At 29.3% G+C, this 19,048-nt stretch overlaps 1 protein-coding gene across 1 annotated transcript in view; it reads right to left on the bottom strand.

The window, feature by feature from the left end:
• Positions 1–3,676: 3,676 nt before the first annotated feature.
• The window catches only part of p130CAS (Serine_rich_CAS and FAT-like_CAS_C domain-containing protein p130CAS), a 137,851-nt gene continuing 122,479 nt past the window's right edge, over positions 3,677–19,048 (bottom strand). Inside the window, exons 4-5 of the mRNA XM_075304704.1 lie at positions 8,739–9,487; positions 3,677–5,661 (exon numbers count right to left, since the gene is read on the bottom strand). Of these exons, the coding sequence (XP_075160819.1) occupies positions 4,533–5,661; positions 8,739–9,487 (1,878 nt within the window). The 3' untranslated portion in view covers positions 3,677–4,532. The remainder of the gene's footprint in view (positions 5,662–8,738; positions 9,488–19,048) is intronic.

Raw genomic sequence — 19,048 nt, 5'->3', positions numbered from 1 at the left:
TTCAGGTGATTTTGTTTTGATATTTTTGACAAAATTTTCTATACAAATAAAATTTTGATAAAATTTTCTATAGAAATAAACTTTTGATAAAATTTTTTGTAGAAATAAACTTTTGACAAAATTTTCTATAAAAATGAAATTTTGGCAAAATTTTCTATAGAAATAAAATTTTGACAAAATTTCGTATAGAAATCAAATGTTGACAAAATTTTCTATAGAAATAAAATTTTGAGAAAAATTTCTATAGAAATAAAATATTGAAAAAATTTTGTATAAAAATAAAATTTTGAGAAAATTTTATATAGAAAAAAAATGTTGAAAAAATTTTGTATAGAAATAAAATTTTGATAAAATTTTCTGTAGAACTGAAATTTTGACAAAATTTTCTATAGAAATTAAATTTTGAGAAAATTTTCTACAGAAATAAAATTTTGACAAAATTTTCTATAGAAATAAAATGTTGAGGACATTTTATATAGAAATAAAATGTTGAAAAAATTTTGTATAGAAATAAAATTTTGGCACAATTTTCTGTAGAACTGAAATTTTGATAAAATTTTCTATAGAAATAAAATTTTGAGAAATTTTTTCTATAGAAACAAAATATTAACAAAATTTTCTATAGAAATAAATTCCTTAGAAAATTTTGACAAAATTTTCTATAGAAAAAAAAGTTTGTCAAAATTTTCTATAGAAATAAAATACTGACAAAATTTTCTATAGAAGTAAAATTTTGACAAAATTTTCTATAGAAATAGAATTTTGACAAAATTTTCTATTGAAAAACAAAAAAAAAATTACAAACTTTTCTATAGAAATAAAATTTTGACAAAATTTTCTATAGAAAACAAAAATTGACAAAATTTCCTATAGAAAAAAATTGTAATAAAATTTTTTATAAAAAAAAATTGACAACAATTTTTTTAGAAATAAAAGTTTGTCAAAATCTGCCTGAATTTATTCTGATAATTGGTTGATAGTTTTGCTGCAAGTAGAGGATGCTGATGAGGAATGTGGTAATTCCGAAACGTGCGTCCATCCAACCATCTGGCAGTCTATAGGGCTTTGCCCAAATAAATTTGACAAACATTCTTTTCTTCTGTTGGTTAAGCTACTCTTGTAGTTTAGTCAATGTATGGTTTTAAGCTGAAATAAAAAAACAACAACAAAATTTTTTATAGAAAAAATTTTGACAAAATTTCTATAGAAATAGAATTGTGACAAAATTTTCTATAGGAAAGAATTTGACAAAATTTTCTATAGAAATACAATTTTTGACAACATTTTCTATAGCAATAAAATTTTGAGAAAATTTTCTATAGAAATGAAATTTTGACAAAATTCTCTATAGAAATAAAATTTTGACAAAATTTTCTATTTAAATAAAATTTTGACATAATGTTCTATAGAAATAAAATGTTGACAAAATTTTCTATAGAAAAAAATTTGACAAAATTTTCTATTGAAATAAAATTTTAATAAAATTTACAAAAAATTTAAATTCTGCAGAAATAAAAGTTTGTCAAAATCTCATAAAGAATAAAATTTTGAAAAAATTTTCTATAGAAATAAAATTTTGACAAAATTTTGTACTGAAATAACATTTTAGCAAAATTTTGCATAAAAAAAATTTACAAGAATTTCTACAGAAATAAAATTTTGACAAAATTTTCTACTGAAATAAAATTTTAACAAAATTTTTTATAAGAAAAAATAAAATTTTCTATAGAAATAAACTTTTGATAAAATTTTCTGTAGAAATAAACTTTTGACAAAATTTTCCATAAAAATGAAATTTTGGCAAAATTTTCTATAGAAATAAAATTTTGACAAAATGTCGTATAGAAATCACATGTTGACAAAATTTTCTATAGAAATAAAATGTTGAGAAAAATTTCTATAGAACTAAACTGTTGAAAAAATTTTGTATAAAAATAAAATTTTGATAAAACTTTCTATAGAAATTAATTCTTTAGAAAATTTTCTATAGAAATAAAATTTTAGGAAAATTTTCTATAGAAAGAAAATTTTGACAAAATTTTCTATAGAAATAAAATGTTGAGGAAATTTTATATAGAAATAAAATGTTGAAAAAATTTTGTATATAAATAAAATTTTGGCACAATTTTCTGTAGAACTGAAATTTTGATAAAATTTTCTATAGAAATAAAATTTTGAGAAAATTTTCTATTGAAATAAATTTTTTTTCTATAGACAAAAATGTTTGTCAAAATTTTCTATAGAAATAAAATATTGACAAAATTTTCTATAGAAGTGAAATTTTGACAAAATTTTCTATAGGAATAGAATTTTGACAAAATTTTCTATTGAAAAAAAAATTACAAAATTTTCTATAGAAATAAAATTTTGACAAAATTTTCTATAGAAAAAAAATTGACAAAATTTAGTATAAAAAAAAATTTAACAAAATTTTTTATAAAAAAAATTGACAACAATTTTTATAGAAATAAAAGTTTGTCAAAATCTTCTATAGAAAATTTTCTACCGAAATATAATTTTAACAACACTTTTTATAAAAAAAAAATTTTACAAAATTTTCTATTGAAATAAAATTTTGACAGAATGTTCTATAGAAATAAAATTTTGACAAAATATTCTACAGAAATAGAATTTTGACAAAATTTTCTATAGAAAAAAATTTTACAAAATTTTTGACAAAATTTTCTATAGAAATAAAATTATGACAAAATTTCTATAGAAATAAAATTTTGACAAAATATTCTATAGAAAAAAAATTGACCAAATTTTCTATTGAAATAAAATTATAATAAAATTTTTTATGAAAAAAAAAGGAATTCTACAGAAATAAAACTTTGTCAAAATCTCCTATAGAGATACATTTTTGACAAAATGTTCTATAAAAATAAAATTTGCACAAAATTTTCTATTGAAATACAATGTTCATAAAATTTTCTATTGAAATAAAATGTTGACAAAATTTTCTATAGAAATAAAATTGTGACAAAATTTTCTATAGAAAAAAAAAATTGAAAAAATTTTCTATTGAAATAAAATTTTAACAAAATTTTTTATAGAAAAAATTTTGACAAGATTTCTATAGAAATAGAATTTTCTATAGGAAAAAATTTGACAAAATTTTCTATAGAAATACAATTTTTGACAACATTTTCTATAGCAATAAAATTTTGAGAAAATTTTCTATAGAAATGAAATTTTGACAAAATTCTCTATAGAAATAAAATGTTGACAAAATGTTCTATAGAAATCAAATGTTGACAAAATTTTCTCTAGAAATAAGATTTTGACAAAATTTTCAGTAGAGATAAAATATTTACAAAATTTTCAACAGAAATAAAATTGTTGTTTTTGATTTCAGCTTAAAACCATGCATTGACTAAACTACAAGTGTAGCTTAACCAACAGAGGAGAAGAAAAAAACCAACAATAACAAAACAAAAAGAAATAAAATTTTGACAAAATTGTCTGTAAAAATAAAATTTTCACAAAATTTTCTATTGAAATAAAATTTTCACAAAATTTTCTGTAGAAATAAAATTTTCACAAAATTTTCTTTTGAAATAAAATTTTCACAAAATTTTCTATTGAAATAAAGTTTTGACAAAATTTTCTATACAAATAAAATTTTGACAAAATTTTCTATAGAAAAAAAAATTGACAACATTTTCTATAGAAATAGAATTTTTGACAAAATTTTCTATAGAAATAAAATTTTGAGAAACCTACATCCTATGGTGGTGGGTGTAAAAAAATATTAAAATTTTTAGTTTTTCTTTTATAAAGCATCGATAATGTTGATTGTTTGTTTTTTATTTCCTAGATATACTCATACAATATTTTGTTATATCTGTAATTTTGTAATTTATTTATAAGGAACGATACGCTGATTTCAGACTATTATTATGTGTATATGTATGCCCATTTGTAGTGAATTTTTATTTATTGTATTTTTTTTTTTTTTGGATAAAAGAGAACCACAAAACTTTTTGGACAAATATTTAAAAGGAAATTAATTTAATTTATATTATTATTGAATTTTATTTTGAATGTAATTTATTTTTGAAATTTATTTAAATTTATTTCATTTTCTTGGAAAGAATATTTAAATTACTGAAGTAATTTAAATATTCTCGGAATCTGTCTCAAACAGTCTCAACTGGTTCTCTGTTTTTGTATATCATTGAATATGAAGCATGTCTCTCTCAAAGCTCTATCTAAAATTTTGAATGTCAGAGTTGTTTTTATATATGAGCTCAAAAGCATTTACAGAATCGAATTTGAATGATGATCTATTAAAGCCTGTTTGCAACAGTTTTTATTTGGGGATGGGGGGTGTGTGGCATTTGTAATTACACTAATTTCCGTTTTAGGGGAATTCAAGTGGGATATTAAAAATCATTCGTTGCCAAAAGCTTGGTATTGCAAACCAAAAAAAAAAATCAAATTTTCTATTTTTCATATATGTGTATGGAAGACTTTTCAAGTCTGTTTTTCATCTCTCGTATCATTTAATAGGACTCTAGGTTCGGCCTCTAAGTTATGGTCAATTCATGGGCATGTAACATCACCTTTTTGAGATCAAAAGCCAAATGACTAATGTCCACCACAGAGTCCACCATTTCTTGGACCGCTGTAACACTAGGGAAATGAGCCGCCGCCTGTTTGGATTTCAGCACGCAAGTCTTCAAAGCCTCAGCCAGATTATTGGTACATTGTAGGATTTTATCTTTCAAATCAACTTTGGAGACATTTCGATGAACTATATCGCCTATGGTTACCAAATTATGGGCACTAACCACTACAAATTTCCCATAGGCTATAAAGAATTTGGGCGGTTGATTCTTGGCCACCGTTTCGAGGAAAGAATCTATGGCTTGCCTTAGGTTACCCATATGTGTGGATATCTGTACGGCATAATAACGTACCAGCATTTTGTCTTTCTCCGTCATCTCCGTGGCCACCTTTTTGCCATTGGGTGTGGACGTCATACTATTGGCTGTGTTCAGCACAGTACTTTCGGCCACCTTTAGCACGTTATCAAATTTATTTTTCATATTATCAGGTATGGCCTCACGTAGGGAAGAATTTTTACGGGCTGCAGCATCTTTGGACTCGAAGGACACATAGTCGTAGTCTTCCAGCCAATCAGCGGAATTTTGTTCCGCACCAGCAGTGGGAGTTGGTGGCACTGATGTTGATGTGGATTGAGGATTTGAAACTGCCGATTCCTCAATAACTTCATTCAATTGCCTCTTGAAAAGCAACGAAGCATTTCCCTGTATAAACGATGTGGTCGATCGTACATCTTCGGTAAGGGTTTGAGCACAAGCAATGAGACGATCTAAACTATCTGGCGATTTGCAGGTGTTCTTATCATCATTACGAACCAAAAGGTCCAAAGACCATCCACCATTAGCCTCGAGTACCTCACAGGATTCTTGCACCAGTTTATTGGCATCTCTGAGGGCACGAATTATGGGTTTCAATTTTTGGGCCAATGTACGATCTTCGGATTTTGAAGCATTGCCGAGAGCACCTTCCCCAAATTCGGCAAGATCGTGTAGAGCAGTACGTAAACGTACAGCGGCCAGTTTTACTTCCATGAGAACGGGTTCGAATTTATCACGACAACGCCAATCGGGAGAGACAAAAGCTAGAAGCCTGCAATGAAAAGAGGGAGAGAAAAAATGAGATATGACAATTTTACATTAGGCAAAAGTTTATAGAAAACAGATTATAGAAGAAACAATTAATTTCTATATAAAATTTTATTTCTTTAGAAAATTTTATCAAAATTTTATATCTATAGAAAATTAGTCAAAATTTTCTTTCTATAAAAAATTTTGTCAAAATTTTCTTTCTATAGAAAAAGTTGTCAAAATTTTATTTCATTAGCAAATTTTGTCAAAACTTTATTTCTATTGAAATTTTTTTTTAAATTTATTTCTATAGAAAATTTTGTAAAAATTTTATTCCTATAGAAACTTTTGTCAAAATTGTATATCTATAGAGAATTTTATTAAAATTTTATTTCTATTGAAAATTTTTTCAAAATTCTATTTCTACAGAAAATTTTGTCAAACTTTTATTTTTATAGAAAATTTTGTCAATATTTTATTTCTATAGAAAATTTTGTGAACATTTTAGTTCTATACAAAATTTTATCAAAATTTTATATCTATAGAGAATTTTTTTAAAATTTTATTTCTATAGAAAATTTTGTTAAAATTTTAGTTCTATACAAAATTTTGTCAAAAGTTTATTTCTATAGAAAATTTTGTTAAAATTTTAGTTCTATACAAAATTTTGTCAAAAGTTTATTTCTATAGAAAAATTTTTTTAAATTTTATTTCTATAAAAAATTTTCTCAAAATTTTATTTCTATAAAAAATTTTCTCATAATTTTATTTCTATAGAAAATTTTGTCAAAATTTTATTTCTTTAGCAAATTTTGTCAAAATTTTAGTTCTATTGAAATTTTTTTAAAAATTTATTTCTATAGAAAATTTTGTCAAAATGTTATTCCTATAGAAAATTTTGTCAACATTTTATATCTATAGAGAATTTTGTTAAAATTTTATTTCTATTGAAAGTTTTTCCAAAATTTTATTTCTATAGAAAATTTTGTCAAAAGTTTATTTCTATAGAAAATTTTGTGAAAATTTTATTTCAATAGAAAATTTTTTCAAAATTTTGTATCTATAGAGAATTTTTTTAAAATTTTATTTCTATTGAAAGTTTTTCCAAAATTTTATTTCTATAGCAAATTTTTTCAAATTTTTATTTCTATCGAAAATTTCTATAAAAAATTTTCTCAAAATTTTATTTCTATAGAAAATTTTATCAAAATTTTATTTCTATAAAAAATTTTCTCAAAATTTTATTTCTATAGAAAATTTTGTCAAAATTTTTTTTCTTTAGCAAATTTTGTCAAAATTTTATTTCTTTAGCAAATTTTGTCAAAATTTTATTTCTTTAGCAAATTTTGTCAACATTTTATTTCTACATAGAAAATTTTGTTAAAAATTTAGTTCTATAGAAAATTTTGTCAAAAGTTTATTTCTATGGAAAATTTTCTCAAAATTGTATTTCTATAGAAAATTTTGTGAACATTTTATTTCTATAAAAAATTTTCTCAAAATTTTATTTCTATAAAAAATTTTCTCAAAATTTTATTTCTATAGAAAATGTTCTCAATTTATTAATTTTATTTCTTTAGCAAATTTTGTCAAAATTTTATTTCTATTCAATTTTTTTTAAAAATTTATTTCTATAGAAAATTTTGTCAAAATGTTATTCCTATAGAAACTTTTGTCAAAATTTTATATCTCTAGAGAATTTTGTTAAAATTTTATTTCTATAGAAAATTTTGTCAAAAGTTTATTTCTATAGGAAATTTTGTCAAAATGTTATTCCTATAGAAACTTTTATCAAAATGTTATAACTATAGAAACTTTTGTCAAAATTTTTTGTCCATAGAGAATTTTGTTTATTTTGTCAAAATTTTATTTTATAGAAAATTTTGTCAAAATTTTATTTCTGTAGAAAATTTTGTGAAAATTTTATTTCTATAGAAAATTTTGTGAAAATTTTATTTCTATAGAAAATTTTGTGAAAATTTTATTTCTATAGAAAATTTTGTTAAAATTATGGTTCTGTACAAAATTTTGTCAAAAGTTTATTTCTGTAGAAAATTTTCTTAAAATTTTATTTCTATAAAAAATTTTCTCAAAATTTTATTTCTATAGAAAATTTTCTCAAAATTTTATTTCTATAAAAAATTTTCTTAAAATTTTTTTCTATAGAAAATTTTGTCAAAATGTTATTCCTATAGAAACTTTTCTCAAAATTTTATTTCTATAGAGAATTTTGTTAAAATTTTATTTCTATTGAAATTTTTTTTCAAAATTTTATTTCTATTGAATTTTTTTTTTCAAAATTTTATTTCTATAGAAAATTTTGTGAACATTTTATTTCTATAGAAAATTTTGTTAAAAATTTAGTTCTATAGAAAATTTTGGTCAAAAGTTTATTTCTATAGAAAATTTTCTCAAAATTTTATTTCTTTAGCAAATTTTGTCAAAATGTTATTTCTTTAGCAACTTTTGTCAACATTTTATTTCTATATAGAAAATCTTGTCAAAATTTATGTATATAGAAAATTTTGTCAAATTTTTTTTTCTATAGAAAATTTTGTCAAAGTTGTATTTCAACGGTGGTTTATACCCCCCACTACAACTGGTGACATTTCTGAGTGTTTCTAAGTGGGTTTACTGCAATTTGACACACCATTCGGACTCGGCTCTAAAGAGGACAGCACTCAGTGATAGAAAATTTTGTCAACATTTTATTTCTGTAGAAAATTTTGCCAATATTTTATTCTAAAGAAAATTTTGTCAAAATTTTATTCCTGTATAGAAAATGTTGTCAAAATTTTAGTCCTATAGAAAATTTTGTCAAAATTGTATTTCAACGGTGGATTATACCCCCACTACAATTGGTGGCATTTCTGAGTGTTTCTTAGTGGGTTTACTGCAATTTGAAACACCCACCGTTTGGACTCGGCTGTAAAGAGGAAGCACTCAGTGATAAGGAAGTTCACCACTTGATTGAATAGTCTAAGTGAGTCTGAAATATCGGGATGCCACTATATCTAATCTAGTGCTTTGGTACTGGTACCATTACAGTTACTTTTACTGTTATTGGTACTGTTGCTGTTATTGTGTCTTGTTTCTTACCTTGTTATGGCCATTGTGGTTTCCGATTGCAATTTGGCTAGGGTTTCCAATGCGGATGACAATTCCAGGGGTAATTCTTTGGTTGCTACAACACCCTGGACATTACCGGATTTGTCCAGGCCATTTGTTGGTATGGGAAAATCATAGGTTGAACAATTTCCATTCACCGATGCTCTCGATGAAGGTCTCTGTTGTTGTTGCTGCTGCTGCTGTTGTATCTGTTGTTGATTTTGTTGTTGCTGTTGCAAAACTGCTCGCACCGGCAATGGATTACGACGTGGTATATCATAATCGGGCATATTTGCCAACGATGAACGATTTGACGATGAAAATGATAACGAAAGACTATCACTCGTTAGCAATGATGAATTTGAACTGCTTGGCGTTAATGTATGCTGATGTTGCAGCAATGAATTCAAAGGTCTTGGCACATCGTAGTTCTCCTCTTGTATGGGTGTTGAGCATGCTTTCATGGCTGCCGCATGTAAATGAGCCATATTGCGTTGTATATTTCGTGGTGTATCGTAATTAATGGGTATAGCCGGCTTCGGTATATCGTAAGTCTCGAATTCGTGACTTAATGATCGGCCCGGAAGATTTTGATAGATTTGTTGTTGAGCATAACCCGACGAGAGATGGTGTTGTGAATTGTGCGATTGACCCGGATGTTGTGATTGTGGTATTTGTTGGTGATGCTGTGGTGGATTATTGTAGATGTAAACATCACCGTGCCGTTGTGGTGTGATGACCTGGAAGAAAAGAGAGAAGGGAAAGCGGCTGATGAGAAACAATATTCACATGTAAACAAATTTAATTGAAGAAAATAAGAGATAAGCCAGAGAGAGGCAATTCAAAGAGAGATTTTTTTGGCTAAACAATATCAGTAGTAAATATCCAGTCAAACACTGAAAGAAAAATCAAAGTCTAACGAAAATTGTCCACATTTGAGAGATTTCACTGTATGCTTTTCCTTGCACGTTCCCATCTTTGAAAATGCAAATAAATAAATAGCCGATTATGCATAAGTAACACAATTCTAGCAAGACAGGAAATTATAATGTTATTGATTTTATAAGTTAATTTTTTTGTTACTGGATTTTGGAAATTTGGTTTTATGAGTAATTTGAACAAAACTCCTCCTAACCAGCACGTTTTTATGTAATTTTGCTTAGTTGAATAATATAGTATTGTTATTTGTTTTGTGGGAAATGACCCAATGTCAATGTTTTGTTGCTGTATTTAAGTTTTACCGACTTTTTTTTATTTATAACTACTTTTTTATTTATAACTATGAATATAATTTTTTTTTATTTTTTTTGTATTTGTATTTATTTTATTATTTTTGTTGTGTTGTTATTTATTTATTAATTTAGTTTGCTTTTATTTAGTTTATTTTTATACCCTGCTCCACACTGTGGAACAGGGTATTATAAGTTAGTGCATATGTTTGCAACACCCAGAAGGAGACGAGATAGACACATGGTGTCTTTGGCAAAAATGCTCAGGGTGGGCTCTTGAGTCGATATAGCGATGTCCGTCTGTCCGTGAACACATTTTTGTAATCAAAGTCTAGGTCGCAGTTTTAGTCCAATCGACTTCAAATTTGGCACAAGTATGTGTTTTGGCTCAGAATAGAACCCTATTGATTTTGGAAGAAATCAGTTCAGATTTAGATATAGCTCCCATATATATCTTTCGCCCGATATGGACTTATATGGCTCCAGAAGCCAGAGTTTTACCCTAATTTGCTCAAACTTTTGCACAAGAAGTGTACTATAGTCAAGTGTGCAAAAATTGATTGAAATCGATTCAGATTTAGATATAGCTCCCACATATATCTTTCGTCCGATATGGACTTATATGGCCCCAGAAGCCAGATTCTTGGCCGAATTTGGATGAAATTTTGCACTAGGAGTACAATTAGTAGTAAAGTCAAGTGTGCACAATTTAAAATCGGTTCAGATTTAGATATAGCGCCCATATATAGCTTTCGCCCGATATGGACTAATATGGTCCCAGAAGCCAGAGTTTTGGCCCAATTTGGTTGAAATTTTGCACAGGGAGTAGATATAGCATTGTAGCTATGCGTTCCAAATTTGGTTGAAATCGATTCAGATTTAAATATAGCTCCCACATATATCTTTCGCCCGATATGGACTAATATGGTCCTAGAAGCCAGAGTTTTGGCCCAATTTGTTTGAAATTTTGCACTAGGTGTACAATTAGTAGTGCTGTTAAGTGTGCAAAATTTGATTGAAATCGATTCAGATTTAGATATAGCTCCCATATATATCTTTCGCCCGATATGGACTAATACGGTCCCAGAAGCCAGAGTTTTACCCCAATTTGGTTGAAATTGTGCACTAGGAGTACAATTAGTAGTGTAGTCAAGTGTGCCAGATTTTATTGAAATCGGTTCAGATTTAGATATATCTCCCATATATATCGTTCGACCGATTTACACTCATATGACCACAGTGGCCAATCATTTACTCCGTTTTAGTTGAAATTTTGCACAGGGAGTAGAATTAGCATTGTAGCTATGCGTGCCAAATTTGGTTGGTTTGGCTTTGGCTATCGACTTGAAACTTGGCACAAGTAGTTGTTATTGATGTAGGTCGGATGGTATTGCAAATGGGCCATATCGGTCCACTTTTACGTATAGCCCCCATATAAACGGACCCCCAAATTTGGCTTGCGAGGCCTCTAAGAGAAGCAAATTTCATCCGATTCGACTGAAATTTGGTACATGGTGTTAATATATGGTCTCTAACAACCATGCAAAAATTGGTCCATATCGGTCCACTTTTACGTATAGCCCCCATATAAACGGACCCCCAAATTTGCCTTGCGATTGCTCTAAGAGAAGCAAATTTCATCTGATCCGGCTGAAATTCGGTACATGGTGTTAGTATATGGTCTCTAACAACCATGCAAAAATTGGTCCATATCGGTCCACTTTTACGTATAGCCCCCATATAAACGGACCCCCAAATTTGGCTTGCGATTGCTCTAAGAGAAACAATTTTCATCCGATCTGGCTGAAATTTGGTACATGATGTTAATACATCATGTACATTTGGTACGGCTGAAATTTGATACATGGTGTTAGTATATTGTCTCTAACAACCATGCAAAAATTGGTCCACATCGGTCCATAATTATATATAGCCCCCATATAAACCGATCCCCCGATTTGACTTGCGAGGCCTCTAAGAGAAGTAAATTTCATCCGATCCGGCTGAAATTTGGTACATGGTGTTAGTATATGGTCTTTAACAACCATGCAAAAATTGCTCCACATCGGTCCATAATTATATATAGCCCCCATACAAACCGATCACCAGATTTGACCTCCGGAGCCTCTTGGAAGACCAAAATTCATCTGATTCATTTGAAATTTGGTACGTGGTGTTAATATATGGCCTTAAACTCCCATGCAAAAATTGGTCGAAATCGGTCCATAATTATATATAGGCCCCATATAAACCGATCCCCAGATGTGACCTCCAGAGCCCCTTGGAAAAGCAAAATTCATCCCATTCGGTTGAAATTTGGTACGTGATGTTAGTATATGGTATCCAACAACCATGCAGGAATTGGTTCCTATCAGCCCATAATTATATATAGCTCCCATATAAACCGATCCCCATATTTTACCTCCGGTGCGTTTTGGAGAAGCAAAATGCATCCGATCTGCTTGATATTTAGTACGTGGTGATCGTATATGATGTTTAACAACCATGCCAAAAGTGGTCCATATCAGTCCATAATCATATATAGCCCCATATAAACCGATCCCGAGATTTGGTCTTGGAGCCTCTTGGAGGAGCAAATTTCATCCGAGTGAGTTGAAATTTGGTACATTGTGCTAGTATATGGCCGTTAGGAACCATGCCTAACTAGGTCCATATCGGTCTATAGTTATATATAGCCCTTAGATAAATCGATTTCTAATCACACAAAAATTGGTCCATATCAAGTTCATAAGTGTATATAGCCCCCATATAAGTGACCCTCATATTTCAATTCTGGCTCTCTACGTATCGTGCAAAAAGTCCATATCGATTCGTAATTATTTGTAGACTTAACTATACATAACTTTTTTGTCTAATATATACCACGTATGGACTAACTCACAATTTAGAAAACGATGTCAAGAAGTTTTAAGATACCACAACCCAAGTATTTCGATTGTGGATGCCAGTCTTTCGTAGAAGTTTCTACGCAATCCATGGTGGAGGGTACATAAGATTCGGCCTGGCCGAACTTACGGCCGTATACTTGTTCTATATTAATTTAATTTTTTTGTATATTATTTTATAAAAATTTTTATATTAAATTAATTTTTTTTATTGAATTAATTTTTAATATTTTTTGTTGTTTTATTTTTCTATATTAAGTTAGTTTTTATTGTGTTACTTAATAAAAATTTTTATATTAAATTAATTTTTTTTTATTGAATTAATTTTTAATATTTTATTTTAGTTGATAAAAATGAGTTCGAGGTCTGTATTTTTAATTTTTATTTACTCAAAACTTTGTCTTTTCATTGAAAGACTTCATCGGAAAATTTTATTTGTTTTTATTTTAGTATTTTGTACTGATTTAATGTTTATTTTATTTTGCTTGGGTTTTTATATTGAGTTAAATTTAATTGTTTTATTTTTTTGTTGAATTGTATTGCATTATTTTTTTTATTCAATTGTTTTTATTATTTATTGAAATTGAATTAATTTGTACTATTTGATATTGAATTAAATTTTACTAATTTTACTATTGATTTGAATTGTATTGTATTATTTTTTTATTCAATTGTTTTTATTATATATTGATATTGAATTAGTTTTTACTATTTGATTTTATTTTGAATTAATTTATTATTATATTAAACTTTTTTTATTAGTTTTTTTAATTTTCTTTTTGGTTTGTGGAATAAACTCTTGAAGTGTTAATGAAAATGTTACAGAGAGTTTATGAAGACTCAGGTCTTCAAACTATTTTATTTTTTATATCGATTTCATTTTCATTTCTTATATCACAGAATTTATAATTTTTTTTTTGCTTCATAAAATATTCAGGAAATCACATTGCCTGTTGTCTCTTTGTGGCATTTTATCTCTTTTTCTTTATCTTTTCCACACCTTTTTCACGCTCAAGGGATTCGATGGGACATAGAATTATTACTACAAGTTCAAGGCACTTGTATAGTATTTAGTAAAACGTAAATTCTCAATTCACTAAATATGAAACTAAAGACAAAAACAAATGTTTTTTTTTACTATAATTTGTAAGTTTAGTTAATATATTTTTATTATTTTTCCGGAAACTTGAAAAAAATTCATATTTCACACACCTTTTACAGTACACACACACACACACGAATAAACTTAGTCCATACAAGCACACCAAAACCTTGTGCCAGGAATGGAATGTGTCTAGCCTGCAGGAAACATTAGGAGTTTTCGTATCAACTTCTTTTCGGTACTCGTATTGATTTTCTTCTTCTTTCACAATTTGGGATTTTTTTTTTTAAATAGGAAATATGAATTTTATTTATAAGAAAAATTGGTCACTTTATTATTATTTTCTTATTACAAAAGTAATTTAGCAAATTTTCAATTGATTTTCTATTAAAATTTGGTATAAAAATTTGTTTGATTTATTCTCCGTTATTTCTACGTTTACTTTTGATGATGTCTATGTTGTTAACTATGAAAAATACTACTACCTCAGAGGCTTATTGTTGTTGCAGGGTAAACATACACTTGCTTTATTATTCAGAGTCCTGTTAATTCTTCTCTCAGAGAGCTCTCTCTGTTCAAGTAGACAATTCTCTTGTATAGAGTAGAATTAATGCGCATGTCTTTAATTTTCTAAGCGGCTATTTCTCAATGTATGTGGGTGGTGGACTTTAGGTTTTTTGTTTTTGTATTAATTTTCTTCATTGTTATTCATTGACTGCAGTGTGTATTTGTTTGCATGAAATGTTTGTAGAGGTCGCCCTTGTTTATATATACCAGATAAGAGTGAGTAGTAAGTAGTAGCATATTATATATTTATGTAGTTGTAAAATCAAAAAGTGTAGCAAGTAGAGGTGTGCACGTGACACGAAATTGTCGTGACTCACGAAAATTTTCGTGACTCACGCGTGAGTCGTGAGTCACGCTCATGGCAACGGCGTGAGTGTGCGTGAGCGTGATTAACAAACCAAAATGTCGTGCGTGAGCGTGAGTCACGAAAATATTATCTTCGTGAGTGTGCGTGAGTAAAGATTTACACTCACGAAAATAATCCTGCTCACCAACATAAAACGCTTAAGAGTTAAATTCATTTACAATTTTAGTGACACCTGGGATGTTAAGAGTGTAATAACGCTCTCGATTTTAATAATGCTCATGTTTTCAGACGCGTCGCTAAGGTAAATTACTCAAAAAATTGTTCGTGAGTCACGACATTTTTCGTGAGTCACGATATTTTCGTGAGTCACGACATTTTCGTGAGTGAGTGTGCGTGAATACAAATTTTCTTTTCGTGAGTGTGCGTGAGCGTGAGTCCTACCAAACAATATCGTGCGTGAGTGTGCGTGAGTAAGATTTTTCCGTCGTGAGTGTGCGTGAGCGTGAGTAAAATATTACTCACGTGCACACCTCTAGTAGCAAGGCCTTATTGGGCCTTTTTGGCAAATTGTAATTTGTATAAGAAAGCATTAGAGTTTTTAGATAATATTTTAGATAGGGTTGCTATAGGCTTCTATCTAATATACAGTGATAATATTTATAGCAATGGAAAGTCGTAAATAGATTTTCAAATTCGGGAAAAGTCCAAGATCTTTATGTAAACAAGACTATATTATACCCTGCACCACTTTGTAGATCTAAATTTTCGATACCATATTACATCCGTCAAATGTGTTGGGGGGCTATATATAAAGGTTTGTCCCAAATACATACATTTGAATATCACTCGATCTGGACAGAATTTGATAGACTTCTACAAAATCTATAGACTCAAAATTTAAGTCGGCTAATGCACTAGGGTGGCACACTATGTTAGTAAAAAACAAGTAAGGAAAGTCTAAAGTCGGGCGGGGCCGACTATATTATACCCTGCACCACTTTGTAGATCTAAATTTTCGATACCATATTGCATCCGTCAAATGTGTTGGGGGGCTATATATAAAGGTTTGTCCCAAATACATACATTTGAATATCACTCGATCTGGACAGAATTTGATAGACTTCTACAAAATCTATAGACTCAAAATTTAAGTCGGCTAATGCACTAGGGTGGCACACTATGTTAGTAAAAAACAAGTAAGGAAAGTCTAAAGTCGGGCGGGGCCGACTATATTATACCCTGCACCACTTTGTTGATCTAAATTTTCGATACCATATTACATCCGTCAAATGTGTTGGGGGGGCTATATATAAAGATTTGTCCCAAATACATACATTTAAATATCACTCGATTTGGACAGAATTTGATAGACTTTTACAAAATCTATAGACTAAAAATTTAAGTTGGCTAATGCACTAGAGTGGAACACAATTTTAGTAAAAAAATATGGGAAACATTTAAATCTGAAGCAATTTTAAGGAAACTTCGCAAAAGTTTATTTATGATTTATCACTCGATATATATGTATTAGAAGTTTAGGAAAATTAGAGTCATTTTTACAACTTTTCGACTAAGCAGTGGCTATATAACAAGGAAAATGTTGGTATTTTGACCATTTTTATACTCCCTGTGCAAAATTTCAACTAAATCGGAGCAAAAAATTGGCCTCTGTGGTCATATGAGTGTAAATCGGGCGAAAGCTATATATGGGAGCTATATCTAAATCTGAACCGATTTCAACTAAATTTGGCACGCATAGCTACAATGCTAATTCTACTCCCTGTGCAAAATTTCAATTAAATCGGAGTAAAAGATTGGCCACTGTGGTCATATGAGTGTAAATCGGGCGAACGATATATATGGGAGCTATATCTAAATCTGAACCGATTTTAACCAAATTTGGTACGCTTAGCTATAATGCTAATTCTACTCCCTGTGCAAAATTTCAACTAAATCGGAGTTAAAAATTGGCCTCTGTGGTCATATGAGTGTAAATCGGGCGAACGATATATATGGGAACTATATCTAAATCTGAACCGATTTTAACCAAATTTGGTACGCTTAGCTATAATGCTAATTCTACTCCCTGTGCAAAATTTCAACTGAATCGGAGTTAAAAATTGGCCTCTGTGGTCATATGAGTGTAAATCGGGCGAACGATATATATGGGAACTATATCTAAATCTGAACCGATTTCAACTAAATTTGGCACGCATAGCTACAATGCTAATTCTACTCCCTGTGCAAAATTTCAACTAAATCGGAGTTAAAAATTAGCCTCTGTGGTCATATGAGTGTAAATCGGGCGAACGATATATATGGGAACTATATCTAAATCTGAACCGATTTTAACCAAATTTGGTACGCTTAGCTATAATGCTAATTCTGCTCCCTGTGCAAAATTTCAATTAAATCGGATTAAAAGATTGGCCACTGTGGTCATATGAGTGTAAATCAGGCGAACGATATATATGGGAACTATATCTAAATCTGAACCGATTTCAACTAAATTTGGCACGCATAGCTACAATGCTAATTCTACTCCCTGTGCAAAATTTCAATTAAATCGGATTAAAAGATTGGCCTCTGTGGTCATATGAGTGTAAATCGGGCGAACGATATATATGGGAACTATATCTAAATCTGAACCGATTTTAACCAAATTTGGTACGCTTAGCTATAATGCTAATTCTGCTCCCTGTGCAAAATTTCAATTAAATCGGATTAAAAGATTGGCCACTGTGGTCATATGAGTGTAAATCAGGCGAACGATATATATGGGAGCTATATCTAAATCTGAACCGATTTCAATCAAATTTACCACACTTGACTACACTACTAATTGTACTCCTAGTGCAAAATTTCAACCAAATTGGTGTAAAACTCTGGCTTCTGGGACCGTATTAGTCCATATCGGGCGAACGATATATATGGGAGCTATATCTAAATCTGAACCGATTTCACTCAAATTTACCACACTTAACTATAGTGCTAATTGTTCTTCTTGTGCAAAATTGGGCTAAAACTCTGGCTTCTGGAACCGTATTAGTCCATATCGGGCGAAAGATATATATGGAAGCTATATCTAAATCTGAACCGATTTCAATAAAATTTGGCACATTTGACCATAGTACTAACTGTTCTTCTTGTGCAAAATTTTAAGCAAATTAGGTTAAAACTCTGGCTTCTGGAACTGTATTAGTCCATATCGGGCGAAATATATATATGGGAGCTATATCTAAATCTGAATCGATTTCTTCCAAAATCAATAGGGTTCTATTCTGAGCCAAAACACATACTTGTGCCAAATTTGAAGTCGATTGGACTAAAACTGCGACCTAGACTTTGATTACAAAAATGTGTTCACGGACAGACGGACATGGCTATATCGACTCAAGAGCCCACCCTGAGCATTTTTGTGTCTATCACGTCTCCTTCTGGGTGTTGCAAACATATGCACTATCTTATAATACCCTGTTCCACAGTGTAGCTATATCTAAATCTGAACTGATTTCTTCCAAAATCAATAGGGTTATATTCTGAGCCCAAAAACACATACTTGTGCCAAATTTGAAGTCTATTGGACTAAAACTGCGACCTAGACTTTGATTGCAAAAATGTGTTCACGGACATGGCCACCCAGAGCATTTTTGCCAAAGACACCATGTGCCTATATCGTCTCCTTCTGGGTGTTGCAAACATATGCACTAACTTATAATAGCCTGTTCCACAGTGTGGCGCAGGGTATAATAAGATTTCAATTCCACTATTGTGTTTATTGGAAACTTTGTTTTCGGATTTATGAGGAAATCAATATTTTGCCATTTGTAATGAGAGTTTTCCCCGCCATATAGCAAATGCCCTCGATTCCTTAGGCCTTTGAAATAGCACAACTGTTCTTGAGCTCCTTGGAAAAGGTGTGTGCACATATACAATGTCATGTTTACTTTGTGCAGAAGTTCAATAACATTTCTCAGTGTTTGCAGATATAAAATAATAATCCTTCGGGAAGCTTATTCCATGATACATAGGATAAGGATTTAAGAGAACAAAAAAAAAAATACTAAAGTCTCTAGAGTTTTGAGTGTATACTCCAGAAGAATACTTTCAAAGATCATCATCCACCAATGTCAAGGTTTTCAGTTATGCAAAATTTTAAATGTACTTGGAAAATTTTCTAACAATAGTTT

The sequence above is a fragment of the Haematobia irritans genome, chromosome 4, assembly GCF_050003625.1.
Source record: "Haematobia irritans isolate KBUSLIRL chromosome 4, ASM5000362v1, whole genome shotgun sequence".
Lineage (NCBI taxonomy): Eukaryota > Metazoa > Arthropoda > Insecta > Diptera > Muscidae > Haematobia > Haematobia irritans.
This window is presented reverse-complemented; position numbering and strand designations above follow the sequence as displayed.